This window comes from Halichoerus grypus, chromosome 5, assembly GCF_964656455.1.
Source record: "Halichoerus grypus chromosome 5, mHalGry1.hap1.1, whole genome shotgun sequence".
Classification (NCBI taxonomy): Eukaryota; Metazoa; Chordata; class Mammalia; order Carnivora; family Phocidae; genus Halichoerus; species Halichoerus grypus.
In genome coordinates, this window is record NC_135716.1 from 7,805,595 (window position 1) to 7,823,086 (window position 17,492).

Here is a 17,492-nt window from a genome sequence, read left to right on the forward strand (position 1 = left end):
AGGGGAACGGAAGGCAAGCCCATTCCAGGGTTTTGATTGAGAGGTTACAAGATTTCCCTTGCCCAGTTCCAGAATCCTCAGCAGTTCTGTGAAATGTTTGTGTTTGTAGTTGACGGCAGCAACTCATTTTCCGCGCTTTTAAATTATTCCAAGTTCATTTATGAATATTTCATTTTTCGCTAACTAATTGATCTTGAGCATATGCATTATGGATGTAGCAAGATGTAAGATTAGTTTTGTCACCGTCGTGTTAGAGGATTTCCAGAGCTTTCAGGGCTGATTTTGTGTTTCTTCCTTGACAGCCAGATTGCGCACGGCTCGCCAGTTTAACGTACCTGCCTGCCGTGCAGGATACCAGGTTAGGTGCTGGGCGTAACAGAGAGTCGGGACTAGGGCTCTGCCTGCAGGGTGTCTCCCGTCTGTGGGGAGAGAGACGCACTGCGGCAGAGTCTCGCACCCTCTGGCACATCTCCGAGGAGAGAACACTGGGTGTCCCACTGTGTGTGCTGAACCCCAGGTTCGGGGCACAGTTGCCCGCAAGGCTGCTGACCCCAGCCACAAGCTTGGGAGTCCCCGGGGCCACCCTTACTCGAACCAGCTAGCTGCAAATTTGGGGGACCCCAACGACTCCCTCCAGTTTTGTAATTTGCTAGAATGATGCACAGAACTCAGAAAAGCACTATACTTACGATTACCATTTTATACAAAAAGTGGAGAGGTCAGAACCGGCCAGAGGGAGAGATGCATGGGTCAAGTCTGGGATTGGGAGGGTTCTAGATGTGGAGCCTTTGGTCCTCTTTCTCCCTCCGTGGAGTCCTGGATGCTCTTGCCTTCTTCCTGCTATATTATGTGACAGGACTCGAGTATTCCCAATCAGGGATGCTCACCCCAGCCTTCGGTGTCCAGCTCTATGACACACTGCCCACGGGGCTGGCCTTTACTCCCTCGCTCCTCCTGTGGGTTCAGATGAATACCTCTGTTCTCTGGTTCCTCCAGAGGTCAGAACTGCTCTGACTTGTCGAAGAGCCCCGTCATAAATCACGTTGTTCGACTGTCGGTGGCCCCAGCCCCCACGCAAACAGGCATTCCAATCAGGCAGGACCTTCTGGGGCCCTAGAGGTCACCCCCGGTAGCTGAGGGCAGAGGCCAGACCACTCTGGGTAAGGTTCCTCCTTCACCACACCTGCATCCTTGGAGCCTTTCAGAGGAGGAAGGCTGATCTGCCCAGCAGGATGCAGAGGCCTTCTTGGAGGTTGGGCCCGGGCCACGGACTTCCATAACCTGTTTCTGCAGCTCAGCCGACGTGACGTGCGGCAGGTGTCTGAGGGCCTCACCACTGATTCTGCTCCTCTGCTCCTCATTGCTGCTTTGGTAATTTGCGCAAGTACATGCCGTTGTGCAGAGTAACAGGAGAGAAGTCTCAATGACTGTGAGGTCAGCCGTTTGTCCTTACTCTCTACATTCCTCTCCTTGCCATCCGCCCCAGCCTCCCATAGCTGTCGGCTGGGCCTTGGGTCTACACAGCTGTTGTTTTCTCCTGTAAAATCCGGTGCGGGCAGTGGGATCCCAGAGTCTCGTGCCCTTGTTCGTCTCATCTGGTCTCTTCTGCCTTCCTGTTGTTAAGTACTTTTCCCTCCCCTGTTCCCACCCCATCTCCAGCACGCCCCTCGACAGAGCGGGAAGGCAGTCACTGCACTGTGCTGGCTGCCCTGGCCCAGGAGGGCTCTGGTTTGGCTCTCTCGGTCATTGTTGACCACCCCCCCTTGGCCCTGCACCTCTGCAGGAGCTCTGCCCCTGCAAGCCCCCCACCTCGTCCCCCATTCTGGTACATGATCTCCCTGAGTTCTTGGGGACCCCCTGTCAAAGCTGGCTCCTTTGTCCAGACCCCACATTGTCATGCCACTCTTTCCCTTCAGACTCTGCTCCAGAACCTTCCTGCCTTCCTCTCTCCTCTGGTCTCCCTGTCTGATTTGGGAGCACAACGATCTACTGAAAGGGTCCTCATGGGAGTAGCAGTGGGCAGTGTGCATGATGCTTTCCTGTGCGGACCGGTAGCCTTAGAGAGAGCAGGGAGGAGCCCCGAACACATCATCATTCTGTACGTGACCATTTTCCCAGGATGGTGCTGGAACCCAAGACCCCTTCTCCTCTGCTGCTCAGATTTGGAGGACTGCTGAAATGCGGTACCTCAGCAGACAGGCCGCTAACGGGGTTATCAGCCAGACGGTGCTGGCTTCCTGCTTGCAATGTCTTGGGGTACCTGTCAGGTCACGTCATCTGAGACCACGCCACTCCACCCTCACACACCCAACAGCACGATGCTCCCCGACCCTGCTCACCCATCTTAATTCCCACCTTCATTCTGGAGATGAATGCTTTAAAAATGAGTGCTAATTAAGAAGAAATACAAGTTGAAAAATGATTTGAAACTTGCTTTAGAGCAGCTCTGAGCACGCCGTTGAACTCACTAGGCCGCTAGGAAACTCGAAAAACACTGCTACTGTCTTTAGTCCTGTAATTGGTAGACCTAGATTGTAATTATTTTTTCTCTGTTTTATCAGAACAATTTGGCTGTAATAATTATGATGCCTTGAAATAATCTGAATAGTTGTGTAGCTCATTAAGAGCATGAAAAGCTAAGCAGCCTTTGCGAATCCTTTGTGAAGAAGTCCTTAAGTACTTTCTGAGAACGGGGTGTAAGTGGAGTCAGTGGTTCACTAGGGGTCTGATTTGTGAACCGGGGGGCTGCTGGTCACAGTTTAGAATCATCCCCACTTTATGAGAGAAGATGTGCAAGGGTTCTTATCAAACGGGTATTTTTAAATCAGAATATTAGGAAATCGGTAACATGGTAGCATGTAGATGCAGCAACACGAGCACTAAAGATACTGCTTGTAGCTGTTAATTTCCGCAACTGCTTCAGGCTTTCCGTTTTTCATAAAATGTGAAACTGAACACATTCGCACATTTGGAAGTTGGGCGCGTGCCCGGCACTGTCGCCGCGTGTAACTACCTTGTGCCCTCTTGTTTCCTTGGTAGAGTTTTCGGTCATGAAGAGGAAGAGAGGCAGGCCCAAGGGCTCCACGAAGAAGCCCAGCCCCGAGGAGGAGCTGCTGGTAGGAAGTGCCGTGGGTCCGAGTGAGGACAGCCCGCCGGCCCCCGAGGAGGGCAGTGGCCTGGCTCCCAGCAGCTTGGAATGCAGCAAGTGCTGTCGAAAGTTCTCCAACCCGCGCCAGCTGAGGAAGCACATCTGCATCATCGTGCTGAATTTGGACGAGGAGGAGGGAGAAGCAGGTATGATGCCTGAGGGCCGAGTGCGTCCGTTTCCTAGGAAGACACGTAAGTACCGACAGCAGGCTTTGCTGGGTCAGTTACTACGTGGAAAGAGAGCATTGTTACACAAGTCTCACCTCTCTGGAAAAGTTCCTCATTTTGACCGTAAGTCATCTCTGAATTGAGGGTGTCGTGTGATAGGTGGTGCCCACAGAGTGTGAGTCATGGGGGTGCCGCTGTGGGCCTCTGGGGTTTGCATAGAGGGTGAGACGTGAGCTTACGTTCTGGGGGGGACAGGAGGGTTGGACAGCACAGAATGTGAGCAGGGAATAAGCCCTCGGCAATGGGGAGTCAGGAGGGAACCTGGTGTCGCGGTTTGGGTGGCCCTGGGATTAGCAGAGGGAGGACGTCTCCGTGGGCGGACGGGGCTGTGTGAGCACAAGTGCGGACGTTAGGATGCTCAGCGCCCCCATGAGGGACCTTGATGAGCCAGCGGAGGCCGAGGGCTAGGTTGTGGCGGGCATTCTGGAAGCAAATGGAATATTGGTGCTTCTTCCACATATGATCCTGGCTAGGCTTCAGCTCTGCAGCCGCTTCTAAAAGAGGCTGAAGGGGGTGCACAGGTGAGCGGGGAGTGACGTCACCGTGGCAGAGCGCGTCTCCTGGGCGACCTTCTTGGGGGAATAAAGTAGCACCACTGTCCTGGAGAGGGGAGGGCCTCTGCTGTGGGCTCTGCTGTCGTCTGGTTCTTGTGCCACTTGTGAAGTGCTCAGACGGCCCGACAGTTGAAGTTCTTACTGTGCTTTGTGCTGGGCTCAGGACGTCACGTGGGAGACCGTTCTGGTTAAAACACAGGCTTTGGGATATGGCTTCCTGGGTTTGAATTGCAGCTGCTCCAGCCGTTACCAGCTTCCTTCTGCCTCCGTTTCCTCATCTGTAAAATGGGAATAAAACCCAGCACTATCTCATCTGGTTGCTTTGAGGATTAAATAAGGCAGGACTTATAAAGTGCTCAGAACGGCACCTGCGTATGAAAAGCACTCAACAAATCAATGTTAGCTGTCACTTTCCTCGCAGCGGTATGGAAACAGTACTGTTGTCCTCCTTCCGGTTTTATAGATAAGGATAGTTAGACCCTGGGAAGTCAGGTCATTAGTCCAGGGTCCTTCAGTTAGCAAGGGGACCTAGCCTTTGAACCTCCATTCTCAAGTTCTTTACGATAAATACCTCCCAGCGGTGAAGCAAGACCATTGGTGTGCAAAATCCTCGCACAGATTGGGGGGGTAATTGAGCAACTCATCACCTGATACCTACCAGACGTCTAGGTTGGTGGCCACGGCTCGTTGCCAGCATCTGTGCAAACTGCAGAAAATATGAAATGTTGTTCTTTCCTTTGAAGAACTGCTCGCAAGGTGACTCCGTGAACCCTTTCTAGGCTGCATGGGCGAATGCGCATCGTGGACGAGCATTCAGACGAGAGAAGTCAGCGAGAAGGCAGCTGTCCCATGGCAGAGCGTGAGTCATTGCTGTGTGAGACACGTAGGTAGGGAGGGCCGTGGCCTCAGAGCCCGATGCCCTTTTGGCAAATTAAGATACTTTTAAAAGTGAGATGGTTGAGGGAAGAAGGACTAGGACATACCTCCCTGCCCCCAAAGTGCTAATTTCTGGTGGATGGAGTTGCCCCCCACGCCAGGCACACCCCCTACTCTCTTCTTCTCACGCAGATAGTTAATGGTGGTTGCATTTTGTTTGTTTATTAAGTTTTTTACTTTAATCCCAGTATAGTTAACAGTGTGATATTAGTTTCAGATGTGCAATACAGTGATTCAGCAAATCCATACCTCACCCGGTGCTCATCACAAGTGCCTTCCTTCATCCCCATCACCTAGTTCCCCTATCCCCCATCCACCTCCCCTCTGCACTGTGTTCTCTAGAGTTAAGGGTCTGCTTCTGTTTGTTTTTTCTCTTTTTTCCCCTTTGTTTTGTGTCTTAAGTTCCACATACGAGTGAAATCATATGGTGTTTGTCTTTCTCGGACTTACTTCACTTAGCATAATACTCTCTAGCTCCATCCATGTCATTGCAAATGGCAAGAGTTTGTTCTTTTCGATGGCTGAGTAATATTCCATTGTATACATAGACCACCCCTTCTTTATCCGGTCATCTGTCCATGGACGATTGGGTTGATTCCATAGTTTGGCTATTGTAAATAATGCTGCTGTAAACGTAGGGCTGCATGTATCCCTTTGAATTAGTGTTTTTGTATTTTTTGAGTAAATACCCAGCAGTGTGATTACCGGATCATAGGGTAGTTCTATTTTTTAACTTTTTGAGGAACCTCCGTGCTGTTTTCCAGGGCGGCTGCACCAGCTGCATTCCCCGTGGTGGTTGCATTTTAATCAGAGGCGCCAGCGGTAGCCTTCAGAGCCGCTCCGTGTGTACCTGCCTGAGTCCCGAGAGTCTGAATCTCCCTGCTCATTCAGTGCTGTCTTCTTGCGGATCTGTTTTGTTTTTGTGCCTTCACATGATTTATCCCATCAGACTCCCTGTGGGAGACTCCTGGGCTTTTTTACAATTACGGTTGGAAATCAGGGATCTCTTTTGCAAAACATTCCCGCTGCTTCTTCCTCCAGAGGTCAGACCTGGATCTAACTTGGATGCAGCCTGAGACATTCACTCAGATCTATGGATGTTCTGCACTGCCCTTGGGGTTTTCTTCCTGAAACAAAGTTTTTCAGTGTCTCCCCTTCAGAGTAAAGTACAAAGTCTGCTCCTGGGCATTCAAGACCCTCAACAAAAGGATCTTTCCGTTTAGCTCCATGGCATTATTTTTCTGTCTTATTGTTTGCAATTGATGAAATTTAAGTTATTTCCAGTCTTTTGCTGCTGTGAGTATTGCTTTAATAAATGCTTCTGTATGCATATATGTGTGTATGTGTGTATGTGTGTGTGTGTGTGTGTGTGGGTGTGTATACATACCCACGTACATGTATATTTGTAGACTTCCACTGTTATTTTTGTAGAAGTAACTCCCAGAAGTATAACCCCTGGGTCAGAAAGTATATTACATAATGTCAAGTTTCCCCCACCCCGAGAGCTCAAGCCAATTCAGATTCCAAAAGTGTCTGAGAGTGCCTATTAGATATTGACTTTTTTTTTCTTTTTAATACCTGAGATGATACAGAAAATACTAAGAAGAAAATAACAATAATCCAGAATCTCACTGCCTAGGTGTATCGACTCACTGTATAAGAAAGAAGAAAGATCCTGCTCAGTTCTATGTACATGTATGTTTTTTAGAAATGGGGTCATGCATCATGTTCTGTGATCTTGTTTCACTCACTAATGTGGCCGATAAAGTTTTCATGTCAGTATTTTTTATTTAACAAGCTGTTCCATAGCACTTTCTGGATATCACCGTCTTACGGCTGTTAGCTCATTGAAGTCACAGCAGTAGTGACTGAGTGCTGTATGTAGCTGTGCAGCTCTAAGAAGTAGGCACTGGTGTTTTCCCACTTTACAGACGAGGAAACTGAGGCACAGAGAGGTTCAGGAGCTTGCTGAGATCACACAGCCTGTAAGCAGTGGGGCTGGGTTCTGAACCTACTGCAGTTCAGCAGCTGTGCTGTTTCCTGACCCCAAACAATCAGTAAATGTAGATTATTGTCATTTTTAAAGGCCACCTTGCATTTCACCATATGCACAGGGCGTGCATTTTCCTTCATCAGTTTCCAGTCGATTGACATTCACGATTGCTTTTAATTTTTCTCCCTGATTTAAAAAAAAAAAACAAAACACAAACCACCTCTCAGGTGACTGGTCTTAAGCCTGCATTTTAATTTTATTATTATATTTACCCTCATGCTATTATTATCTTAGGTAAATACCTAGTCATGTAATTGCTGGGCTGATACGAGCATATATTACATTTTGACACGCCCGCACGTTTCCAGGCTGCCCTGCAGACAGCATCTGTCGGTTATTCCCCGACACCGGCTCCTACCCGCCCTGGTCCTCTTCATCCTGCGCTGTCAGTCCTCAGCCCTGCCAGGCCCTTCTGCCAGCGATTTCTTTTCATTACTTGAATTGGCGTCTGTGTGGTCACGAGCAGACCCTCTGGTTACAGAGTTACCGGGGATCTGTGTTCTGTGTGTAATTTGGGGTGTCCGCCTGTGCCCTTTACTGCACCTTTGGGTCACCGTACAGAAAGTATTTCCCACAGTTCATCATTTGTCTTTTCATTTCATCTGTGGCCTTACTTTGTTTCCTTTTGCACTTCACTGAGTCTTAAGTATCTGTCTTGTCACTCCCGTCGAACGTTCCTTTTAGATTTCTTGCCCTTTTCGTCATAGCTGAGAACACTTAGCTGTGCCCCCAAATAATAAAATACATGCTTCTATCTATTCCTCTGTGATTTGTATGGTTCCATTTACTACCCGTGTCTTTGATCCATCCGGAAATCATGGTTTTGTGAGACTCCTAAAGTAAGATAATTCTATCAGTAAACACGGGCGAAGGAGTTACCTTAATAAATGCAATTTGGGAGATAAGCTATTTCAAGTCCTAGGGTCCACAGAGAAAATAATAAGGGTCTGGTCCAAAGTCTAAGGAAAACCCTTTAAAAAGTAAAACTTCATATTTTGAAAATAATTACAGATTCACAGGAAGTCGCGAGGATTGTGTAGAGGAGTCTGGGGCCCTTAGCCCTGTTTCCCCCAAGGGGTGCATCGTTCGTAGCTGTGCAGCACGACATCAGAACCCGGCACGATGGTGACACGCGTGTGTGCAGCTCCGGGTCACTCTCGCGGGGGACACGTGCTCCTGCTGCAGAATCGCCCCCCCCCACCCTCGGCAACCAGAGATCTGTTCTCCAGCTCTGTAATCGGGTCATTTCAAAAATCTTGTATCCATTGAATCGCGTGGTATGTGACCTTTTAAGATTGGCTCAGAAAACCCCCTTTTCAGACTCACTTTCATAGTTTTACAGTCAAGGAAGTTGAAGTCCAGAGGTGGTGATTGTCCAGAGTCTGGATAATCCAGAGTCTCACCCGAGGTAGGGTTGGGGTGCGTGCAGCCCCGCACCTGCCTCCTACCCCATGGCCAGCCCCGCTGTGCCTTCAGACCAGTCTCATTTCCGCCTCATGGATGTAGATTTTATTCATTCCCGTGTACTTCTGTCAGCTTTTTTGCTAACCTTACAAGAAACGAAGGTCCCGCCCTGCGTGGTTCCGATGTTTATTTTCTACTCTGTAGCTTGTGAGGTGGTGTCTCCCGAAATGGCAGACGGGAGCAGCTCTTTCTAATAAGATTATCAGCTGCCTCCAGTAATAAGCTGTAGAGAAAATGGCCGCGTATCCCACTGATTTGAATGACCTTAAAAGGACTTTAACAGATAGCAAATGGAAAGGTAGAAACTCTGGGCGTTTTTCCCTTTCTGGGCCCTGTGGAAGCCTCTAAAATATGCAGAAATGACCTTATGCCCAATTGCCTTGTGGCCGCCGTCTCTGCAGTCGCTCCACACTTCCCAGTTTGCCAAGCACAACATTACAATTTGGAAAATTCTTGCATAATTGTTTTAATACATGGGCGGTAAAGAGCGGTTTTGTGACATTTCAAACAATTGACCTTGACTCTCTAGCTTGTTAAAACAATTAAAAGGAAACAACATAAGCCTTTCCCGACGCTGAACCCTGGCAAGTTAAAATAATACTTTTGATATGTGTTCAACATTTATTTATTTTGTGCTGCATTTGAATAGTAAAAGAAACCAGGAAAAGATTTTTTTGTGCCATTATGTGGAACAGCTGGTGTTTCTGAAAAAACCGTTTGCAGCCTATAGAAATCAATATGTCAACTTTATAAAAGTGACTTCTGAACCTTCCCAAGCTTGTTATTTCTGGGGTCAGTTTTGGCAAGGAGAGTTGCAAAAATTGGCTCTTATTCTTGTTGAATCTGTCCTAAAGAAGACAAGGCATTCTAAGATCTACCTAAGATGCACCTATAATGTTCATGGAGATTTTTTTTACAACAATATTTCAAGTGCCTTCTGTATTTGTGTTAGCAAAACAGCTGATTTGGTAAGAGCTACTATGATTGAAAACGGTTTGGGGTGAGCTGTGTTTGAAAATGTGCAGGTGTGAAGGAAAGGTAGTTATCAGTCTCTGAATAGACCACCTTTCTCCGTGGAGAGCTGTGTCATGAGGGAAGACTGCTTTTGCTGTCTGTAAACCTCAGTTTCACTGTTTACCAGACCAGTCAAATGCACGGAAGCCTGGAGGTCATGCAGCGCAGTGGTCCCCATACATACTTGGCCTCCAGCCTGCTGGGGAGTGTAGGCACGTGTCCTGGCACGTTCGTGTCCCCTCCCTGAGACACCTCGTGCTCCTAACTCCCTCCTCCCTCTCCAGCTGCCCCTCCCCGCTTTGTGAGCTTCTGTTCTGCTCATCACGTCGCTGTCCCTGAGTCTGTCAGTCAGTGTAGGCCAGGTCACGTCCTTAGAGCAAGCCTCTCCCACATGGCAGTGGCCCTAACACAACCGGGCTCGCGTTCTCCCTTGGACTGCACACCCACTGCAGGTCCTCGGGGGCTGTGCTCACTCGGGGTCCCAGACAGAGCAGCCACCACCCTGACTGTGGCTGGTCAGTGTGCAGGAAGGGGGGACAGCCCTGGATGGTTTCCCATCAGCCTCGAAGTGACCCCGTCATTTCCGACCATGTATTTCACTGGCCAGAGCTGATGTCACAGCCCCACTGACTTCAGGGGGCTAGAAGGTGCAACCCTGCCGTGCGCCAGGGAGGGGGAGAACTGGAGATGTCTGCTGATGGCCACTGGTGACTGCTGCTGGCTCCTGTCCACTTCCTTGGAGCCACCCCCAGCTGTGCTCTGTGGCCTGCAGACGTCCTCCTTGGCCCGACCCTCTCCTGAGCTCGCGATCAGTTCGGGTGCTGCGTACCCATAGGCAGCGTAAGCTATGCGGCATGTTCGGTGCTGTGCTTAGTGTCTAGCTCCTTGTTAACGCCCCCTCCCCCCCATTCCAACTTGGTGACTGGCCCCACCATCCATATGTCCTATCCCTCACCTGTCATATTGGTCACTTACCATGGCCAGTTGACTTTTTCTCCACGCCAGCTCCCTTTCATATGGGTCAGACCCCGTCATCTCTTCTTGTGACAGCTCTGGTCTGCCCTTCTGCTCCGACCCACGCTCTCTCTATACCAGTGATTTGCAAACACGTCCCTGATACATACTCATTTAGTTACTAATAAGTTGCATTTTTAAAATTTTAAAACCATCTTAGAGTCCTTACTGTAGGCCTACCACTATTCTGTGTATCTAACAAATACTAATTTATTTCTTCTTCATAAAAAGCCCATGAGGTAGTTATTGGTTTTGTCCCCATTTTGCAGATTAGGAAACTGAGACAAGCATCCTGTCTACTGTTACACCATAGTAAGTGGTGGGCCTGCGATGGGAGCTCAGGCATTTTGGCTCAAATACACATTTGCTGTAAGAATATGTTGTTATAGACATTGTGAAACATACGTAAAATATAAAATTCACAAGGCTGCTGTCGGAAAGGCAAAGAGGAATTCTGTTTCCTTCCCAGATAGCGGTGGGGTGTTTCAGGCCCTGGGTGCGTGAGCTCTGGCTCTCTCTGCCATTGGAACCATCTCTCCAGAGTGCGGCTCGTCCCACCCCTCCCCCGGGAACAGGCCGGCACGCCTGCCCCTGTTCACAGTCGGAGCCCCTCCCGAACCTGCTAGGTCGTTTATGTATAAACCTGACAGCTGCCCCCCCTGCCCCGCACCCCGCCCCTGTTGCCCACTTGCGTCTCCATGACAAACTTCCGCAGGCCCCAGGACTCTGTGCTCTTTCTCTCTTGTACGTTGTTCCCTTTGCCTGGGAAGACCTGCTTCCTTCGGTCCTCTGAATAGCCACACTCATCCGCAGCCCCTGAGCCCTGGGGCCCTCTCATGTGCCAGCAGATTCCCACTCACTTGCAGCTCCTGGCCTCATTCCTTTTGCAGGCTGGTTTGGTGTGTGCGTCCTTGTTCTTGGCCTCTGCCTCCCAGCAGCCCAGGCTGCTCACCCCCCGCCATGCGTGTCTCCCAGTTAAGAGCGTCGGTCCATGTGTCTGTCTCCCCGTACGCTGGTAGCTCAGCAGGCAGGATCCCAGGGCCTGGTGCCCTGCACATGGCATGGAATCACTTGTATCTCTCCTTTCTTTGCCAAAATCTAGAGCCAGACTCTGCTCCTTTATGGATTTGGCACAGTGTGTGTAAGGCACTTTGTGTGGGTATCTCATTTCTCTTCTCCGTTTCCAGTGTTTAGACCAGCGCCTGGCGACACACAAAGTGCAGTAAATGCACGAGTCCTCTAGAGCAGAAACCAGGGCTGCACAGAGTCTGACGGGCAGCAAACTCAAGGTTAGTTTTTCTAACTTCCCCGTGCATTTCTCTGTGGTAGGGGGCAGATGACATGGCTGAGGTCCCTGTACATGTTGCTGTCTGGCCATCCACAGCTGCTCATGGTCATTTCTGGACTCTGTGTTCTTTACATTTTGGATTTCGTCCCCATTTTCCCACCTGTATTAGATGGTTGATTATGAAAGTTACTTCTCACTTGCTGGTGCTTTTCAGTCATCAGAGATAGAAACCTGAGTCACCCTTAATTCCAACTTTGATCTCACCCCAGACTAAACGAATGGTCACCAAGCCCTGCTGGCTTTTGCCCCCTGAGCCCTTCTGGGGCGCCCGGTCTCCTCACTGACCTTCCTCCCTGCCCCAGGTCTAGCTTTCTCATCACTCCCAGGCACTTTTAGCCACAGCCCTGGGAGTGGTCGCTCCGCTTCTCAACTGGCCCCCGAGGCCCCCTCTTCACAGAGTGGTGTCGAATGCAAAGGTGACCTGTCGCTTTCCTATTGAGCATCCTCCTATGGCCTGCCTGCCCCTGCCCTGAGACTGGACTGCTATCTGGGCCACTGCTCTGCATGCTTGTGCCCACTTGTCTCCTGACTCCTTTGAGGCACGCAGCTTTCTCTTAGAGAGCCCCCTGCACGCCCTGAGCCAGCCAGCCAGCCAGCCCGCTCTCTCCAGGGCCAGCCCTTACCCATGGAGGCAGCTGGTAAACGTCTGCCCAGTGAAAATACCTGTGCGCGACCTTCATTACTCCACTGGCTTCTGATACTTGAAGTTCAGATGGATGATAACAGGATATGTGATCAGAGTTCCTTAGGGAGGGAAGAAAGTGTGCGGCCTATAGCTGGGAGCCCATGGGGAGCTCTAGGGGGCCCCAGGGATGGGTACGAATCAGGCCGCTAAGTTTTACAGATGTCTGTTTATGTGCTCCCAGAATTTCCAGAGGCAAGCCTGTCCAGAACATCCATGGGTCTGAGGAATCCTAGACCCAGGTCAGCAGGACCATGGCGCTCACCGGCCCCGGCTGGACGCCACGGTGAGGCTGATGCGTCCTCTTAGTGCACACCCAGCTGTGGGAGCTGCTGCCATGGTGCGGAGTGTCTCTTCTGATCCTCCTGCCGGATGCCAGGCTGGAGCTGCCATCTCACTACAGATGAAACGAAAGAGGCTCTGCCACGGGAAGGAAGTTTTCCCAGGCCAGCTGGCCATTACCTGAATCCCTTAGACTTCTGAGCTCAAGCCCTGGCTGTCTTCTGGGATGCTGGGCCTCCTACTCGCCCCCCTGCCCAGAGTCCCCTGAATTAAAACCTCCAGTCCTGTTGGGGATGAAGTGTCCTGGTGTGAGACACAGAAGTCAGAAGTAGAGCTGGCCCTGTGCACCCCGATCTCTTGCTCCTGACTTGCTGTGTCTCTCGGGCAACCAGGGGTACTCAGAGCCTTTCTCTGTAGCAGCGGTGGGGTGTGGGGGGTTTTGGGGACTGACAAGATCCCACCTCAGCAGGACTGTATGGCAGGACTTCTGAATGAGGACTTCCTTGTTCAGCATCTTGGAGGGCAGCGAGGGCCATGCAGGCTGTCCGGACTGCGTTGGGGAAGTCTGTTCTTCCAGTGCATCTTGCTGTGTGCAGTTCAGTGGGCTGCCTGCTGAGTCCTGGCGTGGAGGACCTTGATAGGGCGTGATGGAGGCCGTGGCACCAGGGGCTTCCACTCTAATGAATGCTTTTTCCCAAGACAGGGAGCTGCCATGCTTGTGGCCCCCATTTGAAAAGGAGTACTCTCTCTCCCGTGAAAACTCCTGATTGCTAAGAAGTAATGGGATGGAATCATGGAGCACTATATCTAAAACTAATGATGTAATGTATGGGGATTAACATAACAATAAAAAAAAAAAAAAAGAAGTAATGGGATGGGTGGCCATGGCCCACGGCCCAAAGCTTTTATGCCTGGTGTTTGTGAGCTGCCAAGGAGGCCGGCTGAAGCCGAGGGCTGAGATCCCCACAGCAGGCGGATTCTCTTCTCTTTTTTCCTCCTGATTCCTGGGCTTGTGCTGTTTTGGGCGGCAAGCCAGACTTTGGGGATCAGAGTTGAGTACGATGAGTCTCTTCCCTTGAGCAGCTGCGTGTCTGAAAAGGGGAACAGGGAGGTGAATAGATAATGGACGATGGCAGAAGGGCCAAACCCGTGCAGAGGGGCAGGAGAGGACCACATTACATCCTGGAGGGCTTCCTGAGGAGGGGGCCTGAGCTCCATGTGTAAGGATGACGGCGTTTGTGTGTGTGGACAGGAGGTGAGAGGCATTTCCTTTCCGACGGTTGGGGCACAAGCCTGCAGGCGCAATCCTGTGGTGAGAACGGGTCACGTTAAAGACAAAGGCCTCGTGCCTGTCCTGTGCATCTTTCCATGGCTGTCTCTCCGTGGGGGCACTGCTGGAAGCAGGTGCTTGCCTGGCTTTCCTTCAGAGCAAGACAGCCGGGAATCTGTGGGAAAGCCTCAGGGGATGAGCAAAAGCAGGAGCGATGTGTATTCAGCAGGTCCGGTGGAGTGATCGTGGGCTAGTAAGTTCCAGAAACTGCTGTCTTAGCAGTGTGGAGTGAATTGGTGCCGGAGTCTCAGAATATAATCCCTTATCAGTCTGCTGTTCTGACAGCTGTTCTGAGCTTTTTATTAATGTGGCTGATAACACTTCACTCTCTGGGGTGTTGTGAGATTTAATTAGTTCTTGGGCAGTTTAGAATAGGTACTTGAGAATATTAGTGCAGTGTTAATTATAAATGAGTGCATATGAGCTAATTTCTTCAAATGTATGATTGCATGTACACTTAACTCTTCACCTGCCCTTTGCCAAGTCAATCTGCCTGGTTTGAGTGTTGTTATCTGTAGGGGACTCTGTGAAGTCCTGTGGGGAACTCAAGGATACAAACGCAGACACGGATCCCACTGCTAAGCGTGTGGAGTTGGAAAATGGAACAGTGTCCCTCCCAAAGGAACCCCTCTGGGGCAGGGGGGGATGGTGAGCAAGGAACAAGGAGATCTTGTATCAGAGGGGCTTAGTTTTTCTTTGTAAGGTCAGAGAAGCTCAGCAGAGTTAAGGGGGTGTGTGTGTGGTGTGTGGTTAGGGGCTGAGAAAAATGGGTATCTTTTTGAACCTCTGCTGTGGGTCATTCATGATTCATGAGAAGCGCTGTCTGTGTACTGGGCACATGGTTGTTGTTGGCGATGCGATGGCAGGTAAACCAGTTCGTATAGCAAAGTTGCTCCGAGCTTCGTGGTCTGGGCAGAACATGATACTAGCACTTTGAGGTAAGCGCGAGGAGCACCTGTGTAGGTCCCAACAGGGTCTGAAAGGAGCTCAGAGAAGTTGCTGTGGAAGCAGCCTGGGAGGTCAGGGTGGTGGTCAGGGAGGGCTTGGGCTGAGCTTGGAAGGCCATGTGGGCCTTGTCTTCCGAGGAGTAGGGGTGGAGGTGGAGGTAAGGTAGGGGAAGAGGGGATGGGGAGGGGAGTGCCAGCCCTGGCAGAGACATCAGCATTCCTCAAGGCTCAGAGGAGCCCCCCAGCCGCATGTGGTCAGTGGGACATGGTGCAGGGGGGCTGGGGCAGTGGTCCTTTTGAGGGTCTACAGTATCTGAATTCAGCAGTAGCCTTGGGAGTGGAAAGAAGTGGACGTATTCTAGAGCCCTGGTGGAGGTGTGATTGCCAGGGCCTGGGCAGAGGTTGGAGTGGGTGGGAAGCCAGAGGGAGCTGGTGGGAGGTGGTCTTGGTTTTGGCTTGGGTGCTAGGGTGGAGGATGGGCCCTGTCAATCTGGAGAACCCAAGGGAGAAGCAGGTTTGGGGAAGAGAGGACTTGTTACTTCCGGTCATGTGTGGAGTTTGGTGGACTCCGGGTGTGCAAAGGGATATTATCTATCAGGCTGTGGAGCCGGCAAGAGGGCTGGACCGGAGCCCTAGCCTTGGGGCCATCTGCAGATGAGGGCACAAGTGGATGGGGCATCCACTGGGTGGAGGTTCCTGAGGACCCTGCTGCTGAGCATCCGGAGGGATGGGAAGAGCAGGAGGCTGCCTGTAAGGGGGAGGAGGACAGGCAGCGATGGTAAGTCAGGCAGGGAGGTGACGGGAGAGGAAGCTGGGATAGAGGCCCCTGGTCCTGGGGCTTGGGAGTGTGGCTCGTGCTACCTGCCGGTGAGATGGAGGTTGAAAGAGGAGCCATCTAGGGGGATCGAAAGGATCGTGGATGTGGGCAGGAAGCAGATGGCATGCTTGAATTGGCAACTTGAGGGCGTAGTAAAGGGATCCTTTATTAAAGGTTTAGGTCCTGTGGGACATTGTGGACAGCGGGGTCGCGAGGTGGTGGTAACACCCTGGGTATAAGGGCAGTGGGGAGAGTGGTCTCCAGAGCTCCATGGGCCAGCCTGTGGCAGGGGATGAAACAACCTCAGATGAGGCAGCAGGGAGGGAGCCTGGGGCTGGAGCGCCCCCCGCCCCATCTCCTGCTGCCGCCTCCAGTGGCCAAACCCGGGGGGAAGCCCAAGGGCAGTGGAGCTCCTGTGGGAGCCTCACAGGCAGCTGGAGGAAGAATGGAGGGGACCTCGAGGGAATTTGCTAGAGCACTGAGGGTTCTGGATTTTTGCTCATTACCCTTAGAATGGAACAAATGTTTGGTCTCTGCTCCAGAAGCAAGCCCGCCCCTGGTTTTGTAGTCAGAGCGCCTCCCTGCATATGTGGGCACCAGACCCGGTTGTAGACGTTTTGGGGGGGGTCTCAGCACTGTGGCGTGCACACGTGTGTGTGAGCATCTGCTTCTGCATTACGTCCGCATTCCACTCTGTGCTGTGCCATTGCTCTTTTAAACACCGTCTTTTTGAAAGGAAATGAAATACAAAGAATTATGTTAATGTGCTGGGCTTGAAGAACAATATGCACAGATGTCAAGAAATTAAAAGTGGTAGTTCCCAGAATGGCAGTGAGTCGGCAGAGTGCACGGGCTGGGGGCTCAGTGAGGCACGCAGTGGACGGAAGCACGAAGAACGGGAAGCCCAGCCCCAGACCCGAGGTGGGCATTAGCCCCACGGCCGCACGCACGTCCCGAGGGACGACTGTGCGTGCTTCGCCATGCCACCTTTCCCTTGCTCGAACCTCGAAGTGACTCGCTCTGTGCTTTGCACATTCAGACCCTGCGTTTAGAGAGTTCCCCACTGATCCCGCTGAAAGGCAGATTGTAGCTCTCACACCCTGCCCTCTGCTGTGGCCACTCAGAGCAACGACTGTAGTTGGAGTGGTATTTGACCCAGCCCCTCCTCGTGCAGCCTCATCCACTAGTGTTCAAGTTGTTTTCGGGGCCCTTCAGAGGTGCTTGTGGCTCAGGATGGATGGGTGGGGGGGGTGGTGTGGGAGGTGGTGAGGGGGACCCCTCCCGCTTTAACCAGAGAAGTCACGCCCTTCATCGATTGTTTATATTGAAATTGCTTAAATAACTCACTTGAAAAGCGTCTTGTGACTACAAACACCCGAGAAGCACCATCCTAATGCAGTGAGGGTCACACTGGGATTCAGTGATGCAGCATGGTGCGAAGTGGGTGGACAAGGGCCCCTCCGTGGAGGGAGCACATGTATTAGAGCCTGGGAGCACAAAGTGAAACGTGGAAAGATTGGTAAGCGAGGCGCATGGTGCACATGATAGTGGAGTTGCAAGTGCTAGCTAATGCTCAGGACCGGGCTTTGCCAACTGTAAGGTAACCGTGCAGAAGAGCAGGTGGTGTTACTGTGGCGGTGTAGGTTCTCTGTCTCTCGTGATCGTTGACCAGAGGA

At 51.3% G+C, this 17,492-nt stretch overlaps 1 protein-coding gene across 7 annotated transcripts in view; it reads left to right on the forward strand.

The window, feature by feature from the left end:
- The window catches only part of ZFAT (zinc finger and AT-hook domain containing), a 199,637-nt gene that overhangs the window by 38,043 nt on the left and 144,102 nt on the right, over positions 1 to 17,492 (forward strand). For 6 of the 7 annotated variants that reach the window (XR_013447667.1, XM_036086345.2, XM_078071973.1 and 3 more), the window contains exon 3: positions 3,040 to 3,294. Coding sequence is in view for 6 of the 7 variants with exons in the window: in XM_036086345.2 (XP_035942238.1) it covers positions 3,040 to 3,294 (255 nt within the window). In the remaining variant the exon portion in view is untranslated. Of the gene's footprint in view, positions 1 to 3,039; positions 3,295 to 4,485; positions 4,789 to 17,492 lie in introns of those variants that run through there. The other variant, XM_036086346.2, reaches the window with a different exon arrangement.